The sequence below is a fragment of the Hetaerina americana genome, unplaced genomic scaffold, assembly GCF_022747635.1.
Source record: "Hetaerina americana unplaced genomic scaffold, ioHetAmer1.1.p SCAF_10, whole genome shotgun sequence".
Lineage (NCBI taxonomy): Eukaryota > Metazoa > Arthropoda > Insecta > Odonata > Calopterygidae > Hetaerina > Hetaerina americana.
This window is the reverse complement of record NW_027286070.1, coordinates 77,258,519-77,277,462: the sequence shown is the minus strand read 5'-3', so window position 1 is coordinate 77,277,462 and position 18,944 is coordinate 77,258,519. Positions and strand designations below refer to the sequence as shown.

General features: G+C 40.3%; 1 protein-coding gene across 1 annotated transcript in view; it reads right to left on the bottom strand.

The window, feature by feature from the left end:
* LOC139700292 (ATP-binding cassette sub-family G member 1) overlaps nucleotides 1-18,944 on the bottom strand; it is a 69,380-nt gene that overhangs the window by 34,335 nt on the left and 16,101 nt on the right. The window contains exon 2 of the mRNA XM_071598933.1: nucleotides 11,385-11,502. Coding sequence (XP_071455034.1) covers nucleotides 11,385-11,502 — 118 coding nt within the window. The remainder of the gene's footprint in view (nucleotides 1-11,384; nucleotides 11,503-18,944) is intronic.

Here is an 18,944-nt window from a genome sequence, read left to right as displayed (position 1 = left end):
AATTTTATATAAACATTAATTAGATGTAGCAAAGGCAATAAAAGATAAAAACCCCAGTAAAAAAGTGAAAGTTGGATCCCATATATATGAATATTCGCTACCGGCTAATATTACATGTATTTATTTAAGGAGACGATTCCATGCAAATATTTCCATGCAAGTTAAATATGATAACAATCAGAATTTTGACATAAATAGGTACTCCAAATAAATAAAACAGTTATTGGAGTTTCGAGGACAAATAGAAAATGCAAGCTTTTGTAAACGCGGAAATTTTTATCATTTTTTAGCATGTCTATTAATGCCTCAGTATTCTTCCTCAATTACATATACGGTGTCGCCAATTATTATTATTGGTAATCTACCGGTTAAGGTAGGTTTTGGATGGAAACAAACTGCCAACAACTGGTAATTCTCTTGCCGATCCTAACAATACACTACCCAAAATTCTACTCTAAAACAAACCTCTATTCATCTCTGAGTACTTCCTTCCTCTCTTCATTCCGTCCCACATCCCTATCCCCTAATCCTGCCCTTTCCTCGTTTGCCTAACATTCTCCCCTCTATCACAGTCTCCAACATCCCACTGCCGATCAATACGCCCATCATCCATTTTTCCTACCTCCATAGGATTTCTCCCAACAAACCCCTCTCTTCGCCCACCATACCAAGTATTTCCTCATTTGTTTTCTTCTCTGTCCGTTTCACCTTCTCCATTCTTCTCCACACCCACATTTCAAAAGCCTCCAGTCTACGTCTATCCTCCTGCTTCAATGACCACGTTTCCGCGCCGTACATAGCTACGCTCCATACCAAAGTTTTACGATTCACATCTTAACATCCTTACTCAACGTCCCCGTCATCAACTCCCTCCTCCTTGTGAAAGCCCCTTTGCCTAGCGCAATTCTTCTCCTTACGTCCCTACTACTTTCACCGTGTTGGCCCAAAACACTACCGAGATACGTAAACGGTTCCACCCGCTCCAATTTTCGCCCTCCTATTTCAATGCTAACCATGGCCTTCCTGTTTCTGGATAACCGCCTTATGCGGCACAAAGAGACATCAATCTCTGATGCCCAAGTTTAATAAAATTAGAGACATTGTGTTTTTAGAATTATACATCGATTATTTTCGAGAATATATATATTCTTGATATTGTTGTGCGATCCAAATGCTGGAACGAGTGAAACACCCTAGCTCATGGGATCAATTTAATTTGGATAATTCCTGGCAGCTAGCTGGTCTTTAAAAATAACGTCGTAATCTTCCCATTTGAAAATCACCATCAAACTTCTTTTTAAGCAGTGGTGATTGTTTTCCAAGCGATGGCAAAGCTATGCGAAGAATAGTTTATTTTTGGAATATGTTTTTTCGCCGTTAATCACTCAAACCCACGACCCAGACCTTTATCTCTGAAAGTGATAATGCTAGCACTTTTCCAGTTATTTGATAATTGCCTCTGACATTTGACTTTAACTTTTCTGCTGCTGATTTGTAATGGCCAGGAGTAATTTACCCACAACCCACACCCATTATTTATCCTCGCCACAGTTCATGTTTAAGTTCCTTTTAGCTCAGCGAAGTCTCGGGTGAACTAATTGTCAGCTGTACTAATTGCTCGTGCGAGACCGCCATCCTGCCCCCGACTGAAAGACGGCCGTTTCCCATAACACACTTTCCGTTCCTTCGGCTGATAAATCATTCTTCGATAACTCTTCGTTATTGACATTTTCGAAGCAGTTTTTCATGGCCCAATAGTCCTGTTTTCATCGTCCTCTGCGCCGATCATTCCGGAGCGACGATCGTTTTGTAGCTTTGTCAGGTCGTCTCAATGCTACACGACGCTGTTGCGACACTTAGCACATTCGAATTACCTTGAAAAAAGTGCGTGGTGCTGAATTTTTGGAAAAAGAGCAATTCCCACCCGAACGCCTACTGCATTGGGAACACCGAAATGGAATGTGTAGATTCAATTAAATACCTAGGCGTTGCCCTCACTCACGATCTACCCTGGACGAAACACATGCGGGGAATATCTGGGCAAGCTAACACAAAATTAGGATACAATAGAGGGGTGCTTGGTATGAACTGATGAGCACTACTTTCGTCGATTACGATTAGTCGTGAGATCAATTTCGGCCTTGCCCTAGGTACTCCAGTTTCTCCAGAAATTTCCCTGGGAACTTCCTGACAAAATTTTTATGGTCGCTCTTGCGGTTTATTTTATTTATTTATGTACCCTGCAAGCCACCGCCAGGGTGTGTGGCAAGGAGTGAATGCAAACCAGAATAATTTTACCCGAACATGACCCTTCCGCGGTCGGACAATGTTCTAGTGACTCCCTATCTTTCGTGGAAAAAATGACATATTAAATCTGCTCTACACTTAATCTCTCTGATTTTACTGGCATGATCTCTCCTAACGTGGTAAAATGGGGGTCATGATACATTTTCAACATCACTGCTAAAGAGACCACCTTCCAATGTATGCAAGAGCTTCAATCTGTAATTTAACCTTCTCTACGAGAGTGATTCCCGACCTAGCTCCTCTACTATTTTGGATACGCTGCTAAGTTTATCATAACAACGTTTTAAAAATTTATCTTTTCTACGCTGCACGCGATCCAATTCGGCAAATAATCCAACTTCGTGAGGATCCCATATATTCGGAGCATAATCTAAATGAGGCCTAACCAGCGGAAGACAACTCTGTTTCTCTTTGAACTTTTCATCACATTTACCCAGTACTCTTGTAATAAATCCTAATTTTTTGTTAACTTGTCCGCATAATTCATTGTATATCCATCCAGGAGAGGTCGTGAGTGAGGGTAACGCCTAGCTATTTAATCGAACCTACACATTCCATTTCGGTGTTCCCGATGCAGTGGTTGTACGGGTGGGAAATGCTCTTTTTATTTTTTCATAATGTTTTTAAATTTATTTTACAATGGTCACAACAAAAATTTGTCGCACGTTTGCTATTGTGTTAGCATAACCCGTTTTTCGAGACTTGTTAAGCTATATACATTCACTTATCCTACTTCGTATTTATAAATTGTGGGTTTAAATTTCGTGTTGGCACATTTTTCACCATCAAGTAAATGGATGCTAGTAGTCACCCTTGTTGCGTCGACTAAAACTCAATACGCTGTATTTAATTATGTTTATCTGTGTACAATAATATAATGTACTGAGCGATCGTTTACTGTAAAAGACAAGAGAAAGATTGAATCATGGAATGTAGAACACAATGTATTTTTTCACTGTTCTTTAATTTGGTTCCACCAGTTCCAACGCTTAGGCGTCATCATTGAGTACAAATTCACTCATGAGTCGCAGTACACTTTGATGCACTGAGTGAGGTGAGCTCACGAGTGAATGTGCACCCGATGATGACGCCTGAGCGTTGAAACTAGTGGAGCCAAAATAAAGAAGAGTGAAAAAATACATTGAGTTCTTCATTCCATGTGCATGAAATTCCACAAAGATGAGCCAGAAACGATCGAGTATAGAAAGATTGAATTTCAAATCACATCTATGACCTCTGCATTGAGTACATATATGTTTTAGATAGTTAAATTGTGTAATGACCGTACCACCTTAATCTGTACCACCACCACCGTTCAGAGCGCTCCAGAACTCATTGAGTGCCTTGCCACGATCGCTTATAAATAGCACCGCACTCTTTAATTCTCTCTGCGCAACAAGTAGTTCATTTGAGAATGTTAATTGAAAGATATCACGGGAAAATACAGTTAATGAGAGCGATCGTAGAAAAAGGTTACACCTTGTTCATTCTTAAGGTGGCCGCATACGCCACTCCTTTTAAGTCTTATTGAAAGCCGACTGACTTAAAGTGACGAATTTAAGGGAGGGGCGTCCTAGAAATCGTTTTCTCAGCATAACAAAATCGATTCTACACGTTTGCTTTGAAAACAATAGAAAATGCATTTTTAAAAGTTACATTCAATTGACTCGAGGTGCATTTCAATTTTTTCCCGTAACGCGACGCATTTTGTTTTTTGGCCCTTTATGTAAATTTTCCATAAATTGTCCTAACCCTATCCCTACGTTGAACCGTTCGATTTGCGTGCCCTCGAGGTCAATTTTTGGGAAAGAAGATGGAAGGTATGATCCAGTGATTGCTCATTACAAAGTGTTGTATTGGAATCGACCAAGTGCCTTCGAATCTCGATTAGCTCCAGAGCGTCCATTTTCAATCATTTAGGGAGGACGTGCAGTACTTCTGGGATGAAATTGATATTATGGCTTACAATGTAAGAGGTATATTGGGAAGAGGGAATTGGGTTTTTACGTTCTGTTACACCAGGCGTGTTCCTTGGCTCGTGCTTTGAAATTCCTCCCAGTTTGACCGACATAACAAGCGTTGAAGTGTTGCAATTATCGCAGTTAAGTTTGTTGATGCCTGATTTGTTAAATATATCCTGTTTGTCTTTGCCATTGGCAAAGAGTTTGGAGAAGGTAAGGGGTTGCGTAAGAGGCCCATTTTGAGTGTAATTGGAAGGCAATTTGAGATTCTACAGGAGACATCTGCTAGGAAAGGGATCGAACACCACTTGGAGTATTTAGAAGTGGAGGGAAGAGGCGAGGATATTCGACTTAAGGCCATTGTTTTACGCTTTTTGTGGATTATTTTTCCAAACAGGTCTGGGTTGTATCCAAGTGATAATAGAATGAATTATGTCACCAGAGGCACTTTTGAAAGAGTTCGTACGAACTGGATGATTACGTTATCGCCACATTTTCCACTGTGACTCTCCCGGTTTACCTTGTTCCCAAAATGAAGAGTCATCAGAAGGAATTATGATACGTGTGTATGCTGTAATTTTATTACTTTTCTAATTTTGCCAACTGACCAAGTTACGGAGCTTCCCAAATGACTCATATTTCAACCTTTTAAGGAGAAGAGAACTTTATCTCTTTGTGCCTTGGAGAACGAATTGTACTGATGCCTAAGATACCGTTCAGCCATTTCTACTTCAAATCAACAATTACGACTTGTCAAAACATCACATACGCAATCATCAATTGAGTGCATAATGCATGGATGCGTACGTTTACCGACATAAACGAATGGAGAGCAAGAAAGGAAACGAACGGTTAATAATTAGAAATTAAATCAGCGCTGCGCAGAGCGCTGTGAATGAAATTGACAACACAATAGGAAAATATCACGTCATTTGAAAAGAGAACACAATCTATTTCAATTGTCTGCTTGAGTAAAAGTGAGAGTAATGTTTTTGGAAATGAAGAGATTCCAAGACGAAAGCATTTTTATTTGAACAAACAGGAAATATCGAGCAATAATGCATGATTGGCCATTGAATAAATTGAAATGTGAATGCATACGCTTTTGGTGCCTTGCCGATTTTTAACCCAAGGCCTCAAGACTTTGAGTACGTCATTCGTCATTTCATCGTCAGAAATTATTTCGTCATTATTACGTTAATCGTTATGAACCCAACGTTACATGTTAGCTAGAAGAGCATTGCTTTCTCATAGATCTTTCCTTCTTCTTCCGCTTAGCTTACCTCCTTAGTCCATGATTCCTTGCCTCTCATTTCGTAATTCACCTGAAATATTTCCTTGACTATTTTCCTTCGTATTATCCAATGGCAAGTTGTCTTCCCAGGGCGACTGCACATAATAGTCTGATAAGTTCCTTCCTCATTCTCATTGCAACGTTCTCCAATTCTTTTCTTTCTCCGTTTTCCACGGATTGCGGTATCGCTACTCACAGGCCTCAGCAGTGGTTTTCCCTCTTCCTTACTGGTGGCATCCAAGAGGCACGCCTTGAATTTAGTTAACGCCTAAGTCTTTAAGAATCGTCTTCTCCCCGCTGGCTATCTTTAAAAGGCTAACATTTGCATAGCTGCAGCTAACGATAAATGTGGACTCTTGGTAAACTTCTGCTGACTTAAAACTGAATACCTTTCCGTGCCAGATATTTTTGAGTTTACTCACCGCTCCCAGTTGTATCGCAATTGAAAGGACCAGTGGCTTATCTTATAAATATAGCTATTGCTTATAATATCTACTCGTAAATAAAAAGTAGCTCGTAAATTCATTTGAGGTTATCACTTCAGTTAGAAATGTATGTCTTCTTTTGGCAAAAGAACTTTTCCGGTGTCGATTTCCTGTTTCCGGTTTTCATTTCGTACAAAAAGGCGACCGTTTTTGTCAAATTTTCTCCTAAACTTCCGGTTGGAGGAGAGTATTGGTGTTTACAAGCGAAATCCATCGACAGCATATCCCATTAAATATGATGCTTGTAATACCATACGATGAATTCGCCGATAGACGGTGCGATTCCAAATTTATCCATAGAGGTAACGGACGTGTATTTGAAATGTCTGCGGCGTATGAAATTCACACATTAACAGGGTAGGGGGAGCCGTTGCTTTCTCTGTGCCGGGTATGGTTTCCCAGGAAGATCTCGTACCCGAAAAATCACATGGTCTGGGTGAAGCTTCAGGTGCCCAGAGACTTGCCTGGGAAACGAACCCATGACCCTCCTCAACCCTGGGGCCCGTGGGTTGTGTATTGTTAAGATAGGCAAGAGAATTACCAGTTTGGCCTAAGTTCTTTACTATACAGATCTTCTATATATTTCTTCCATTTCTCTTGGATCTTTTCAGTGTCAACTATTATCTTACCGGCCTTATCTCTAACTGTTAACATAGATCTTCCCTTATTACTTCCCGATAGTGATTTAACCTTGCTGTATAGCGCACCGATTTCACCCTTCCTCGGCAAACTTTCCATATCCTCGCACTGCGTTTTCCACCATGCTTCTTTTGCTTTATTTGTTATTTGTCTGAATTTATTATTTAATTCTTTGTACTGCATTTTGCCGAACTCTGTGCTTACATTCTTCCATGTTCTTCTCTCATCCATCTTAGCAATCACCTCATCCGTGATCCACGGTTTCCTTGTCCTTTTCCTGCAAACGGTTCTTATAAAGTCTCTTGCGGCTTTCTATAACCCTTTCTTGATACATTCCCATTTTTCTTCGATGGTGCTCAACTCTTCACCGTCCTCCATGGTTTTCTCCACAGCCTGCTGGTACTCCTTCATTGTCAATCCATTTAATGCTTCTACATTCCATTTTCTAACCCGGCACCCCTGCCTTATCTTTTTGAAACGGACGCTACATTTCATAACAACTAAATTGTGGTCAGAGCCCGCATCCGCATCCTGTAAGCTGTACGAATTGATCACACTGTTCCTAAACCTGTGTCTAACCAGAATATAATCTAGCTGATACATTTCTGAGTCACCTGACATTTTCCATGTATACCTGCGCCTTTTGTGGTGTTTAAACCAAGTGTTGGTGATGATTAACCGCTGTCTCCTGCAGAACTCAACTGCTTTCTCCCCGCGGTCATTCCTCGTGCCTAAACCGTAGTCCCCCACCTCATCACCATTTCTTCCTTCGCCTACCGTCGTACTCCAATCCCCCATCACAATCAAATGTCTCCCTGAAGAAACACACGCGATTATGTCCTCTAACCGATCATAAGTCCTTTCGACTTCTTCCTCCATATGGTTGCTCGGTGGCATGTATCACTGAATAATAACCAAGTTCGTCGGTTCTGCTTTTATCCCTTGTAGTAATATTCTATCCGTTGCCTGTTATATGTTGACTACGCTTCTTCCTACCTCTTTATTTAATATGACGGCATCCCCTCGTTGGCTCTCGTCCCCGCCGCTGTATATTATTCTATAATTATCACTCCAGTAATCACCGCTATCTTTCCATCTCACCTCGCATAGACCTAAAATACTATATCTACATTTCCCCTTTCCATCTCTCGCTTAATACTCTCCAATTTCCCTGTCCTCATCATTGTACTAACATTCCACGTTCCTATTCTAACTAAATTGGTCTTCTTCTTTTGCGCCTTCCAATTTGCTGCTGTCGGTTTTCCCTTGTAAGGGTTTCGTGGTATGACGACCGCGGAAGCCTTGCCTCCCCCGCTGCCGGGCAAGATGCACGGCCGATTGGGCCGAGCCCCGTAGTTGCCAGGATTCATGGCCTTAAGTCGAATTTCCTCGCCTCATCCCTACACTTCTAAATACTCCAAGTGGTGTTCGATCCCTTTTTTAGCAGATGTCTCCTTTAGAATCTCAAATTGCCTTCCAACTACACTCAAAAGGGCCTTTTACGCACCCCTTACCTTCTCCAAACTCTTTGCCAATGGCAAAGACAAACAGGAAATATTTAACAAATCAGGCATCAACAAACTTAAATACGATAATTGCAACACTTCAACACTTGTTAGATTTAGTGCGCCATCATCTTGGGAACAAACATTTAGCGAATCGAAGGCATTTTTTTCATTTGTAGACCGACAGGAAGGCGACAATATTTAAAGAAAAATAAAGTGGACGCTCAGTCAAAGATGCGTCTCAAACCTAACGAGTGGTAGGTTTGAGACGCACGCTCATTAACGTCTATTACCTCCTACCTATCCCGTGAACTTCTTCTCATTCGCGCTACAGTATTTCCCTCAGTTTTTGTTCCTTCTGGTGCCTTCCTTCCGTCTTCTTTTACCCCGCTTACCCAACATTATCCCTTCTATGCCTTCATTCAACAGCCTAAAACTTGTCTTAATGCGGTGAGATTGTAACTATACAAAACCAATTACCCCGTCAAAACCTTCATCCTTCAAATGCCCGGTTGTTGATGGTCCCCGCTTTGAGCACTCTCAGCTCCCGAGGATAAAACAGCGAACGATTCGAAAAGGAGGGATATTTAAGCTTTAATGAGCGCAGTGACCAGCGCGAGATCATCCTCTGACAGGAGGCACCACAAGGAAATGGGAAGAAGGTAAGTGAGTCAACAGAAAACAACAAGGAATACGTTTGGGAGTGGTTATCACCGAACAGGAAACATTTTTCTCTTCGTAAAACCGTGATTCACCGGTTTCATTATGCCTGCCGTACTCGTGCGCCTAAGTCTACGTGTATTTTTCCTGACAACTGGTGAACGCCAAGCGGAATACCTCAATATAGCTGTGTATAGTAAATCCTCCCTATTCTCATGTAAACCGTTTTCTGTATTCACTATCGATGTTCGAGTAACACCTTTGGTGTCATTGGAAAGTAAATTTAATTTTCTACCAATTTTGAGGTTAGGCATTGTTTTGTATCCATAGAATTTAAATAGAAATGACAATTTTGATTTTTTTTTCAATTGTCTTAAGAAGAAGTATTTTTAATCGATTTAAATATATTTCGACGAATTTCAAGTTATACCCCTATAGAGTAAGGTCATACCTAACAGAGGGTGGCAGTTTATATATTATGTGCATTTGCCTAATGGATAGGAAAAGATTCAACTCCTAACAGATTGATACGGAACCAATTGAACGTTTTCTTATTAATTTTTTTAGTAATTCTCACAAGTGATCAATTCAACTCTTGCATTGCCCCTTATCTAAGGAGTTAAATATCATGTTTGCAAGAGAGGTAAAAACAATTAGTCAACTTCGACGAAATCAGCAATATCTGAAATCATTCACGATTACTCTTATACTTAACAGTACAAGGGATTATTTTGGGTGATCGTATGTGTTATCTTTGTCCGGAAACCTATATAAGAAATTTTTAAAGAAGACTGCGTCATAAATAATACCCACACGAAAGATGTCTTGCTGCTTTGGATATTTGCACTTTTCATAAAATCAAACTTAGCCGATTGAATAAAGGATTGGCATCTTTGCTTAATTATTTGGAAATGATTCCATCTGTTCGGATAAGATTCCAAATATTATCAGTTTTTGTCAATACATACATAGTTCGTAATGGATTTACCTTTCTCGGGCATTAATATGAATGTCATTAGTGCATGGACTCCTTAATAAAAGTCGGAGCTACACAAACACTCACTAGTATCGGACTTTGCCTATCGACGCGAGACACTCCAAAGTATTGCGGGCTCGCAAACTGCGCGTCTATCTCGTCGAAATGTTTTACTTGATGCGCAGACGTCCGATCGCAACACTCCCGGTATCACATCAGCCGTCCCCCCAAACAAATGCCAACATAACAGCATGGCAAATCGCCTCAGAGATCCAAATTCTAGCCCGCGTTGGGGGGATCCAGAGAACTTTTCAACCTGCGGATAAAATTCCAGGGCGTGGGGACCTATGACTTTTGGGACTATTGAAGAGTTGGTCATTATTAGGGGTGGCAAACGACGGCTGAGAGTTCACCTCAGGAATACACGCGGTATTTGGAGGTGGGATTTCAGGGGAGCGCAGGAAGAGTGGAAAGAAAGAAAACCCAATTCGCCATTTAAGCAACCTACTCGTTAAGCGAAATGCGGGTAGTTGGGCAAGAGAACAAGTTCGATAGCAAGTCCAAAAACCGAAGTGGTCGTTCCTCCCTCGAGCGTGCATTTTTGCCATACGGGTCGGGCGTTCGACACACAGCCACACCAAACACGAAATATATTAATTTTACGAAAATCATCCACAATTCAACCTCTAATCCGCAGCACGGTGGAAATTTTACCTATTTGAAGCGAAAAAATCCATACGGCACCCAGGTAGGGATTCGGAATGCCACTGAAACAATTATGTACATTCGTAAATAATCATCGCTCGTCAATCATTTGTCAGCCATAGCTCTCTTCAATTCGATCTCTCCCCTCAGTTATTACATTATATGCATTTTCTTATATTTTCATTTTAATTGTGGTTTATAAATCCCAGTTCGCTTATATCTTTGATTTTTGAAGATAATAATATAGCTACTAGCTAAATACTGTACCATACTAGTCCAGTTCCAAGTCGATTAACTTCCTGGGTGACAAATTGATTGGATGAAATACATGGCATTACATTTTGGATTTCCTGACCTCACATCCCTCGACCATCAGTTTAGCCTGAACTATTTCATTATAGCAAAACGTCCCAGCCGATAATCTGCCATATTTGGACTACTTGGCGAAAATACCATTGGAATAGTAACAATTCTTTTCCTCGCGATTCAAATGGAGAACTCTTATTTTTGGAGAAAAATTATATATTTTAAATAAAAGTACAACTGCGAAGAGTAATCTCATAAACTTTTACACTTTCAATGCCCAAGTTGTAATCTTAAAGAAACAGGAATGGCAAATAGTGGCGAAACATCCTATTACTGATTGAAGGGTGACATTTCCCGAGAGGCATGCACGATAACTCCCTTATCACTCTAATTCCAAGTAGCGTAACACATGGGACCTGAGTGAGACATGGCATTTGCGATCCAAGTTGCGCCGCCTCTTAAGCGAGAAACTCATGTTCGCCAAGCTCAAAGTTTATAGATAGGGTAATCAACAAGGCTAGGATCGGAAGCCAGAGCAGCACTCACGTGAATCCGGCGAGAATTTTGAGAAGCGTGGACTTCCCCGCTCCGGACGGGCCCATGATGGCCGACAACCGCCCTCCGCCGAACTCTCCGTTCATTCCGTGGAGAATTTTCCGCCTCTCTGTAACGAAGAAAAAAACTCAGTTTTGGAAAAGTAAAGCAAGAAGAATTTGATAAGATATCATAAATATAAGATAATCTAAAACAGGAGAGGAGTTCGGTTTTGCATTTTATTATTATTATTACTAAAATACACACGTGCTGATAGACAGTGTCAGGTGGCACACAAGTCCCAAATAATCGCAAAAGATAATAGATAAAATCAGACTTCAAAACACAAATCTCTTTGACAAAACAAGTGAATCCCCATCCCATTTCATCCATTAATCAGCAAGAAAAAGAGATAAATTAAAAAATTAAGCTATTACATATAATTTTACACCACACATGAATCAAATTATTACATACATTCCTTACATCTATTCTTAAAAGTATACACTCTATTAGGAAAGGGCTCGAATATTTTTTGCAGGTAAGGTGTTCCAATTAAAAATTGTTTCATTTAGAAAAGAAAATTTTTTTTATTTGTTCTCTGTGCCCGGCATTTTATCTTAAATTTGTGATCATTTCTGCCTATAAAATTTGGATTCCCCGCCTCTTTCCTAAGATCTGCCCAAGCTTTCTCCCCCTTCAGAATGCGGAACATTCCACAAAGTCTGCTTACTTTCCTTCTAGTTTCTAGAGGTTCCCAGCCCAGCATGTCCGACACACTCTCCATCCTCCTATGTTGCCCCAGTACATATCGGGCAGCCTTTCTTTGCACCTTTTACAGTTTTTTAATATGTCCTCCTTCATGAGGGTCCCATACAAGAGAAGCGCACTCTAAAATTGGTCTTACCAGGGTCTGATACGCCTTCTCCTTGGTTGCTCTAACGCTCCCTTTGAGGTTTCTCATCACCCAATGAAGAGTTTTGAAAGCTTTGTTAAAGATGTACTCCACATTTAGCCCCGACCCTAAGTCCTTAGTTAAATATACACCTAAGTATTTGCAAGTATCGCTTCTAGGAATGACATTTTCTGAGAATTTATATTCCCTATTGTTTCCATTTACCTTGTTACTAAAAGTGATGGATTTGCATTCGCTAACATTAATATCCATCCCATTTTTTGTCACCCAATCCGCCATTTTATTAATGTCCCTTTGAAGTTTGTCACGGTCTCTGTCATTTTCGACTTTCCTGTAGATAATACAGTCGTCTGCAAAAAGTCTTATCTGAGAATTAATATTTATTGGGAGATCATTTATATAGATTAAAAACAAGAGTGGGCCAAGTACGCTTCCTTGTGGGACTCCCGGTATTACCCTTGTTTTTTCAGAATACACTTCTCCTAATTTGACCCTTTGTGTTCGACCTTCCATGAAATGTTTGACCCAAGAGATTACTCTTCCATCTGTGTGTAGTGGCAATTGGCCCATCTTAAGCATTGAGCGATCGTGGTCAACTCTGTCGAAGGCTTTTGACAGGTCGACTAATATAGCATCCACTTCTATTCCCGCATCCATAGAGTCGAAAATTTCTTGGCAGAACCCTAACAGCTGAGTTTCGCAAGAGTGCCCTTTTCTAAAACCGCATTGGTGACTGTTCAACCAATTCTCACTCTCTCACAAATCCCAGAGATAATCAGCCATTATCTTTTCTAATAGCTAGCATACAACTGATGTCAAGCTTACCGGTCTATAATTATCAACTAGTGCCTTATCTCCTCCTTTGAAAACTGGGTAACATATGCCTCCTTCCAAGCATTTGGCAGGGCATTATTGTTTAAGGTAACATTGAATAAATGATTAATATAATTTGAAATATGCATTATCTATGCATACGCACGATCACGCTCAGTAGAAAAGCGAGTAGAGTAGCGACACGGCACTAAATAGAAGAACAGAAAATTGATCACAAAAAGACACGGAAATTGATAAAATATTAAAATACGAATTACTTACGACTGCATATACTAGTATCATTATTAGAAATTTAATCCGAATACTGGATGGCGTAACCTCTCTATTCTTCCCTTCTAATGCTCCCTTACGTCCAGATAGCTTGCTGATAATTAGCAGACGCAGAGATCTAAACGTTTTAAACTGACCTTATCCTTGGACCTACGACTTTGAACGCATCGTTGCCGCCGTCCGATTATATTTTCAGTGTGATTCTATCGACGGATTTGGAATGGGAAATAATTCTGACTAATATTTTGAACGGCCTCCACTGGAACGAATACGAATGCAGCTTTCCCAGGTTTGTTAAATTAGCTATTCATACTTCCCTCTTCATCTTCTTTTCGCACAATCAATGCCGTCTTCATTAATATAATAAGCAGAATATTGCCTTGTTTTTAAACGCACGCATACAGTAATCTGTTCCCCAAAGCCCGATCGATGAAGTCTAAATCCCATAAACAGTCTTTGTGGCAACAGGACGTGTCTGATTGTGCGCTGAGCGGGGTCGTCAGTCCTCGTAATATCGGGATTAATTTGCCGACACGCGCGCTGGACGCTGAAAGAAGGCAAGTCAGTGTGAATCGTGACTGCGGCAACTCAGTTCTCTATCCAATAGCGGACATTTTCCATTTGATTTACAATACCAAAATCAAGTATTCGGTTTGAAAAACGGTATAGAATTATCATTTAGTCTATTGCACCATTGTAACGAAAAATGCTTTCCAGTGAAATGTTTATGGTATAACGTCAGTTAAAATGCCGACATTTTTTTCTCTCTTTTCTTTTCCATATTTCTCTATATCATGCTTTGCGGAGGAAGCCAAAAGCGAATGAACAATTCCCGAAAAAGCACTCGTTAATCACCATGCACAGTACACATGCGAATTAAGATTCCTAAAGGGCGGGCGTATGACATGGCATAACAATGGAAAAATTTCCATCCACAGCACTATACCCCAAAATCGTTCATAACATTAACATGTCTGAAATAAAATTTGATTTTCCTTAATATCTAAATTCCACGGGATTGAACTTAATTTACAATACATATTTTTTTGTTTTAATAAAGCGTTCAGCAAAGTTTTAGAGCAATAGTTCGATTCGATAATCATTTCTAACCACTGGGAGAAATACTTTAAAAACGTGGATTTAATAATACTATTCACCCCTTTTAAACTTTTGCAGTATATTTTTAGTTCATCGTACTTATACTTGATGGATAAACGGCATTCGAAGTTGTGGCACGTCTTTGGAATCCCTGTGCGTCACACTCTGTGGTGTTGAGATATCACAATATTTGTTTCGAATAATATAACTGCTGGTTTTGCATAACCTGTTCAAGTCATCGAAATTTGTCGATGAAGAGTTGCAGCATCAACTTTGTTAATATTCGCCTATTGATCATTGAAACAAAGTTGTGGCTAAGCTCTTTAAAAATATTTCTCAGATTGGAAGCTTCCGGTGTACGCATTGGCGGGAGAGCACGTGGACAGTGCAGGCCAAAGAGATAATTCCATCCGGAGGAAAATAAAATGAAAGTACAAACGTAATTCAAGAAAATGTATTTTTTGGGTCCGTCGCTAGGAAATGGGATTGTAATATATATCCACATGATATGTCCTTGGCTGTCGGCGGGCTAGTATGTCGTGTGCGCATAAATTCATGAAAGCGGTCAAGACCTTTCGATGATTTCATTAACGAAGCGCGGAATTTTAGATCCGCATTCCAGTCAATTAATTCAAATTCAATTTGAGGCACACACTGCGGTTACTATGAGCCGAGAAGAGAAACCCGAAATCAAGACATCAGGTGCTGTACGTGCTTCTAAGATGCTGAGATCTGAAGATATTTGGTACTTATATTTTAAATGAATCTACCTTTTTGTAAACCTTTTCAGTGCAATTGCAGTTTAGTAAATACGTGTACCTATATATTTGATGCTTTCAGGCTTAACTTTGTGGAAATTCATTACCAATGAAGTAAAAAAAACAATGTATCTTGGTACCCGAGGATGACGCCGATGAGTCAAAGCTAGTAGTAGCGAATAAAAAATTTAGTGGGAAGAGACATTGGTTTTTTACTTCAGTGACGTGTACTTGTACTTCAGTACGTTGCATCATCCACCTTGAAATAATGAAGGGGGAAGTAAGAAAGAAATATGAGAAGAACAATGTCATCCCTGGAGGCAGTAAGGGACTTCCTGGACAAAAATGAAAACAATACCATATGGTTAACCCGTGACTGAAATTACACTTTCCATTCCGGTTTTCCTGAGAATACCGAGTTCCACTCCGTTTTGCGAAAGCCACGTTGTAGATGTTTCTGATTTCTTATTACAATTTTTAAAAAATGGGAAGGCCTCATTTTATCTCAGCACTAGGGAATAATTGAGATTAAATGTCACATCCCCTGGGACTTTTGAAACTTAATTGTCATAATTTGTATTGCTGCCTTTTCTCGCCCGCTTCACCAATGTGTTCACTTCCATTAATACACGCGAATGTTGAAAATAAAAAGAAACTTGTTCAATGCAAGCTTTTACTGCGATATGTAACGGGCATTATTTTGAAGCATGATGATTTCTATGACTGAAGTAAGTATCTGATAGCTATTTGGCAAACATTTACATTCAAAGAGCGGAATCTAGATTCGAATGTGGTACGCTCAAACATTTGCATTTAAATGCTGTAAGTGCAAACATCTCATCCGCAACATTTATTAGGTGATTTGAAAACCTTGAAGTGAGTCATAAAACTTTCCGGTCAAGTGCCGTTGTTTCCTCCTGTACAGGGTCTGCCCCGAAAAAGTAAGCAAAAACATTTTTCATGGTGAAGCTGACGACTGGAGAGGGAGGATTTATGGCGGGAAACGAAGTGAGAGGTATTGGGAAAGCAACACGAGCCGCGTCAGTTGTCTGCGGGCCGTTACAGGTTGCGGATCGCTGCTAGACTGAACCCCTGCTCGAGGGTCGCGTCACCAACTCAAGATGCCACTTTCCATGGACTAATGATATGCGACAACATTTTGTGTTAAACTCGGGAAATCGGGTTTCGGAGAACCTTGACCATGGTTAAGGCTGCTTTACGAGATGGAGAAAATTATGGTTGTAGTGGAAGGGCAGAGAGGAAGTGGACGATGAGGAATGCCCTGGATATCCATCAAGAACACAGTCTGATGAAAATGTATGAAAAGTGAGACACATGCTCAATTCTGATTGACCCCAAGTGTCAGGATGTTAACAGAAGAGTGCAATATTCAGAAAACCACAGTGTATTGCCTTCTGAGAGAAGATTTAGCCATGAGGAAGGTGTGCCAAGATGGTCTCCAAAGTGATGTCGGAAGACTGCCTGCGTGACAATGTTGCTTTGGACCACGGGTGAACGTAACCCGAATTTTTTTAGAATAGGTAATTACTGTTGGCGATAAATGGGCCTTTGAGTACGACCCAAGTATAACCTCTCTGAGTACAACTTTGAAGCACTGGATTATGTCGACGAGGACGTGACGGGGTGCCTCAAAGAGAGTCCTGATGATGCCTTACAGGAAGCAGAGCGCAACTGGCGGAGGCACTGACATCGGTGTGCTGATGCACAAGGGTGCGTTTTTGAAGAGTATTAATGATTTCTAATTTAATCTGCCGTAAATATTTCTCCCGATTAATTCAATTCATCTTTTGGGACAGACCATGCATACACGATGGTATTCGATGGGACGTTATTAGAAATGAAACAATTGATCAACCGTGCCATTATCATTGAAGTAGTTTAGCCCACTTAAGTTACGTGGTGAAAACTGGGACGGGGCGTTGTTTGTAAGGCGTTGAGGTTGGGGCATTAACCCTCATTGAAATTAAGATTACGTGGCATGTTGCCGAATCGCCAGTCCCAGTAATACAAGGCAAATTAAATAATTATTCGATGGGCTCGTGGCTGTAGTGAATTGTATTGGTAGGATGTGCGGCGTAAATTTTCAAATCCATTTCAAGCATTGGTTTCGCAATTACAACGGAAATACACCCTTTGTGAAAATTCGCTCAGATTTACGTTCATCCTTTCATCATAGTTGATGTACTATGGTACAGGCATTCACATTTTGGCGCCCGAATTTATTATTCGTGCCCTCGAATCACCCCCGCCCAGAATTGGTCATAATTTCAGCGATGACAGCGCATGCCAGGAACTGAATACCATCAGCTTCACCAGCGCGGGTATTGAATTGCGCGACCCCTAAATGAGATCATCGAAAGGGCATCACCGTTCCCATTCATTTCCACAAGCTCCACCCCCACTATTCCCTTATCGATCGAGGAACCTTAATTTGAATAATACATCATAATCCCATTTACAAAATGGGACGCTACACATAGTACGTCTTAGGGCTATCGCCTTCATTTCCTCCCTCCACCCCTCCCCACAGGACATGTTTCTTCGCCCTCCATATGCTTGCTCTCTCGTCTTTAAGTTTCTCGTAGATTCAGCGGTTGCAACTAACGCGATAAGTATACACACAGTTTGGAGAGATTTTTTAAAATCCCTCGTTCAAGATGCAGTTCATTGTTTGTTTGACCAGCAATCACCGGTCTTGTGTGCTCGACAAATATTTGATCATAATTTATCAGGCTGCTGTGTAATCCAAAGGCATACCAAACAGTCTCCTTCGCACCTCGCTAATTCCAACCGTAAATGCTTCCGCCCTTGTCGGATTCCATTCCTTCAAATTATGACTCATACTTGCCCATCAAGTAAGTTACATCTAAGGAAATTTCACAGAATCACCCACTAGGTGAAAAACCGTCGGTAATCCAAACATTATTCGAAATGTCTTTGATTTTATTTTGTATCTAATAGCATTCAGATGAACCCATTTAACCCCCTGTTTCGTTAAATGATATATTTATGCTAAACTTGAGCGTTGTAGACTTCTTTAAGCTAAGTGAGGGTACGAAGACGTTAATTACCCACTGCCATACTTCTACACTCTCGTAGAACATGGTAATAGGATACCTTGACTATAATTTTCCTTGACAGGGGAATTTTTAATGACTGTATAGGGAAGACAAAAAAATCCTGGAAATTATGTTCCTTAGGAACCTTTTAACTGGAGGAATTAAATGCTTTCAGCTTAATAATAATATTTTTAGAATACTTATTTATCAAATAAATATACTTCATCAACCACTGTAACTGTTTGTTCCTGGCCCTTGAATTCAAAATACGCCTGAGTGATCCATGGCTCAATTTCGATTGTTTTGCTCCGCTTCGGAGTTACCTATAGCGACGAACGCCGGTAAGAAAACCTTAGTTAGATAATACAAATCGATGTTAAATGGCATCCATCCCACTGGGAAATGTCGATGGACTTCTAGGAGAAATTATCTTTTTGTACTCTAGAATAAGACGGCCGAAATATGCGAAAAAAATTGCAACAGTTCGCTTCATTGCGCAAGGAGTGAAAAGTTACTCACTGGTTTATTACTAAAGGATTGAACAAAAGATGGAAAAATTCGTAGACGGTGGCTTCGACAATGAATGAAGGAAAGTTACGGAAAGAGCCAAATTATA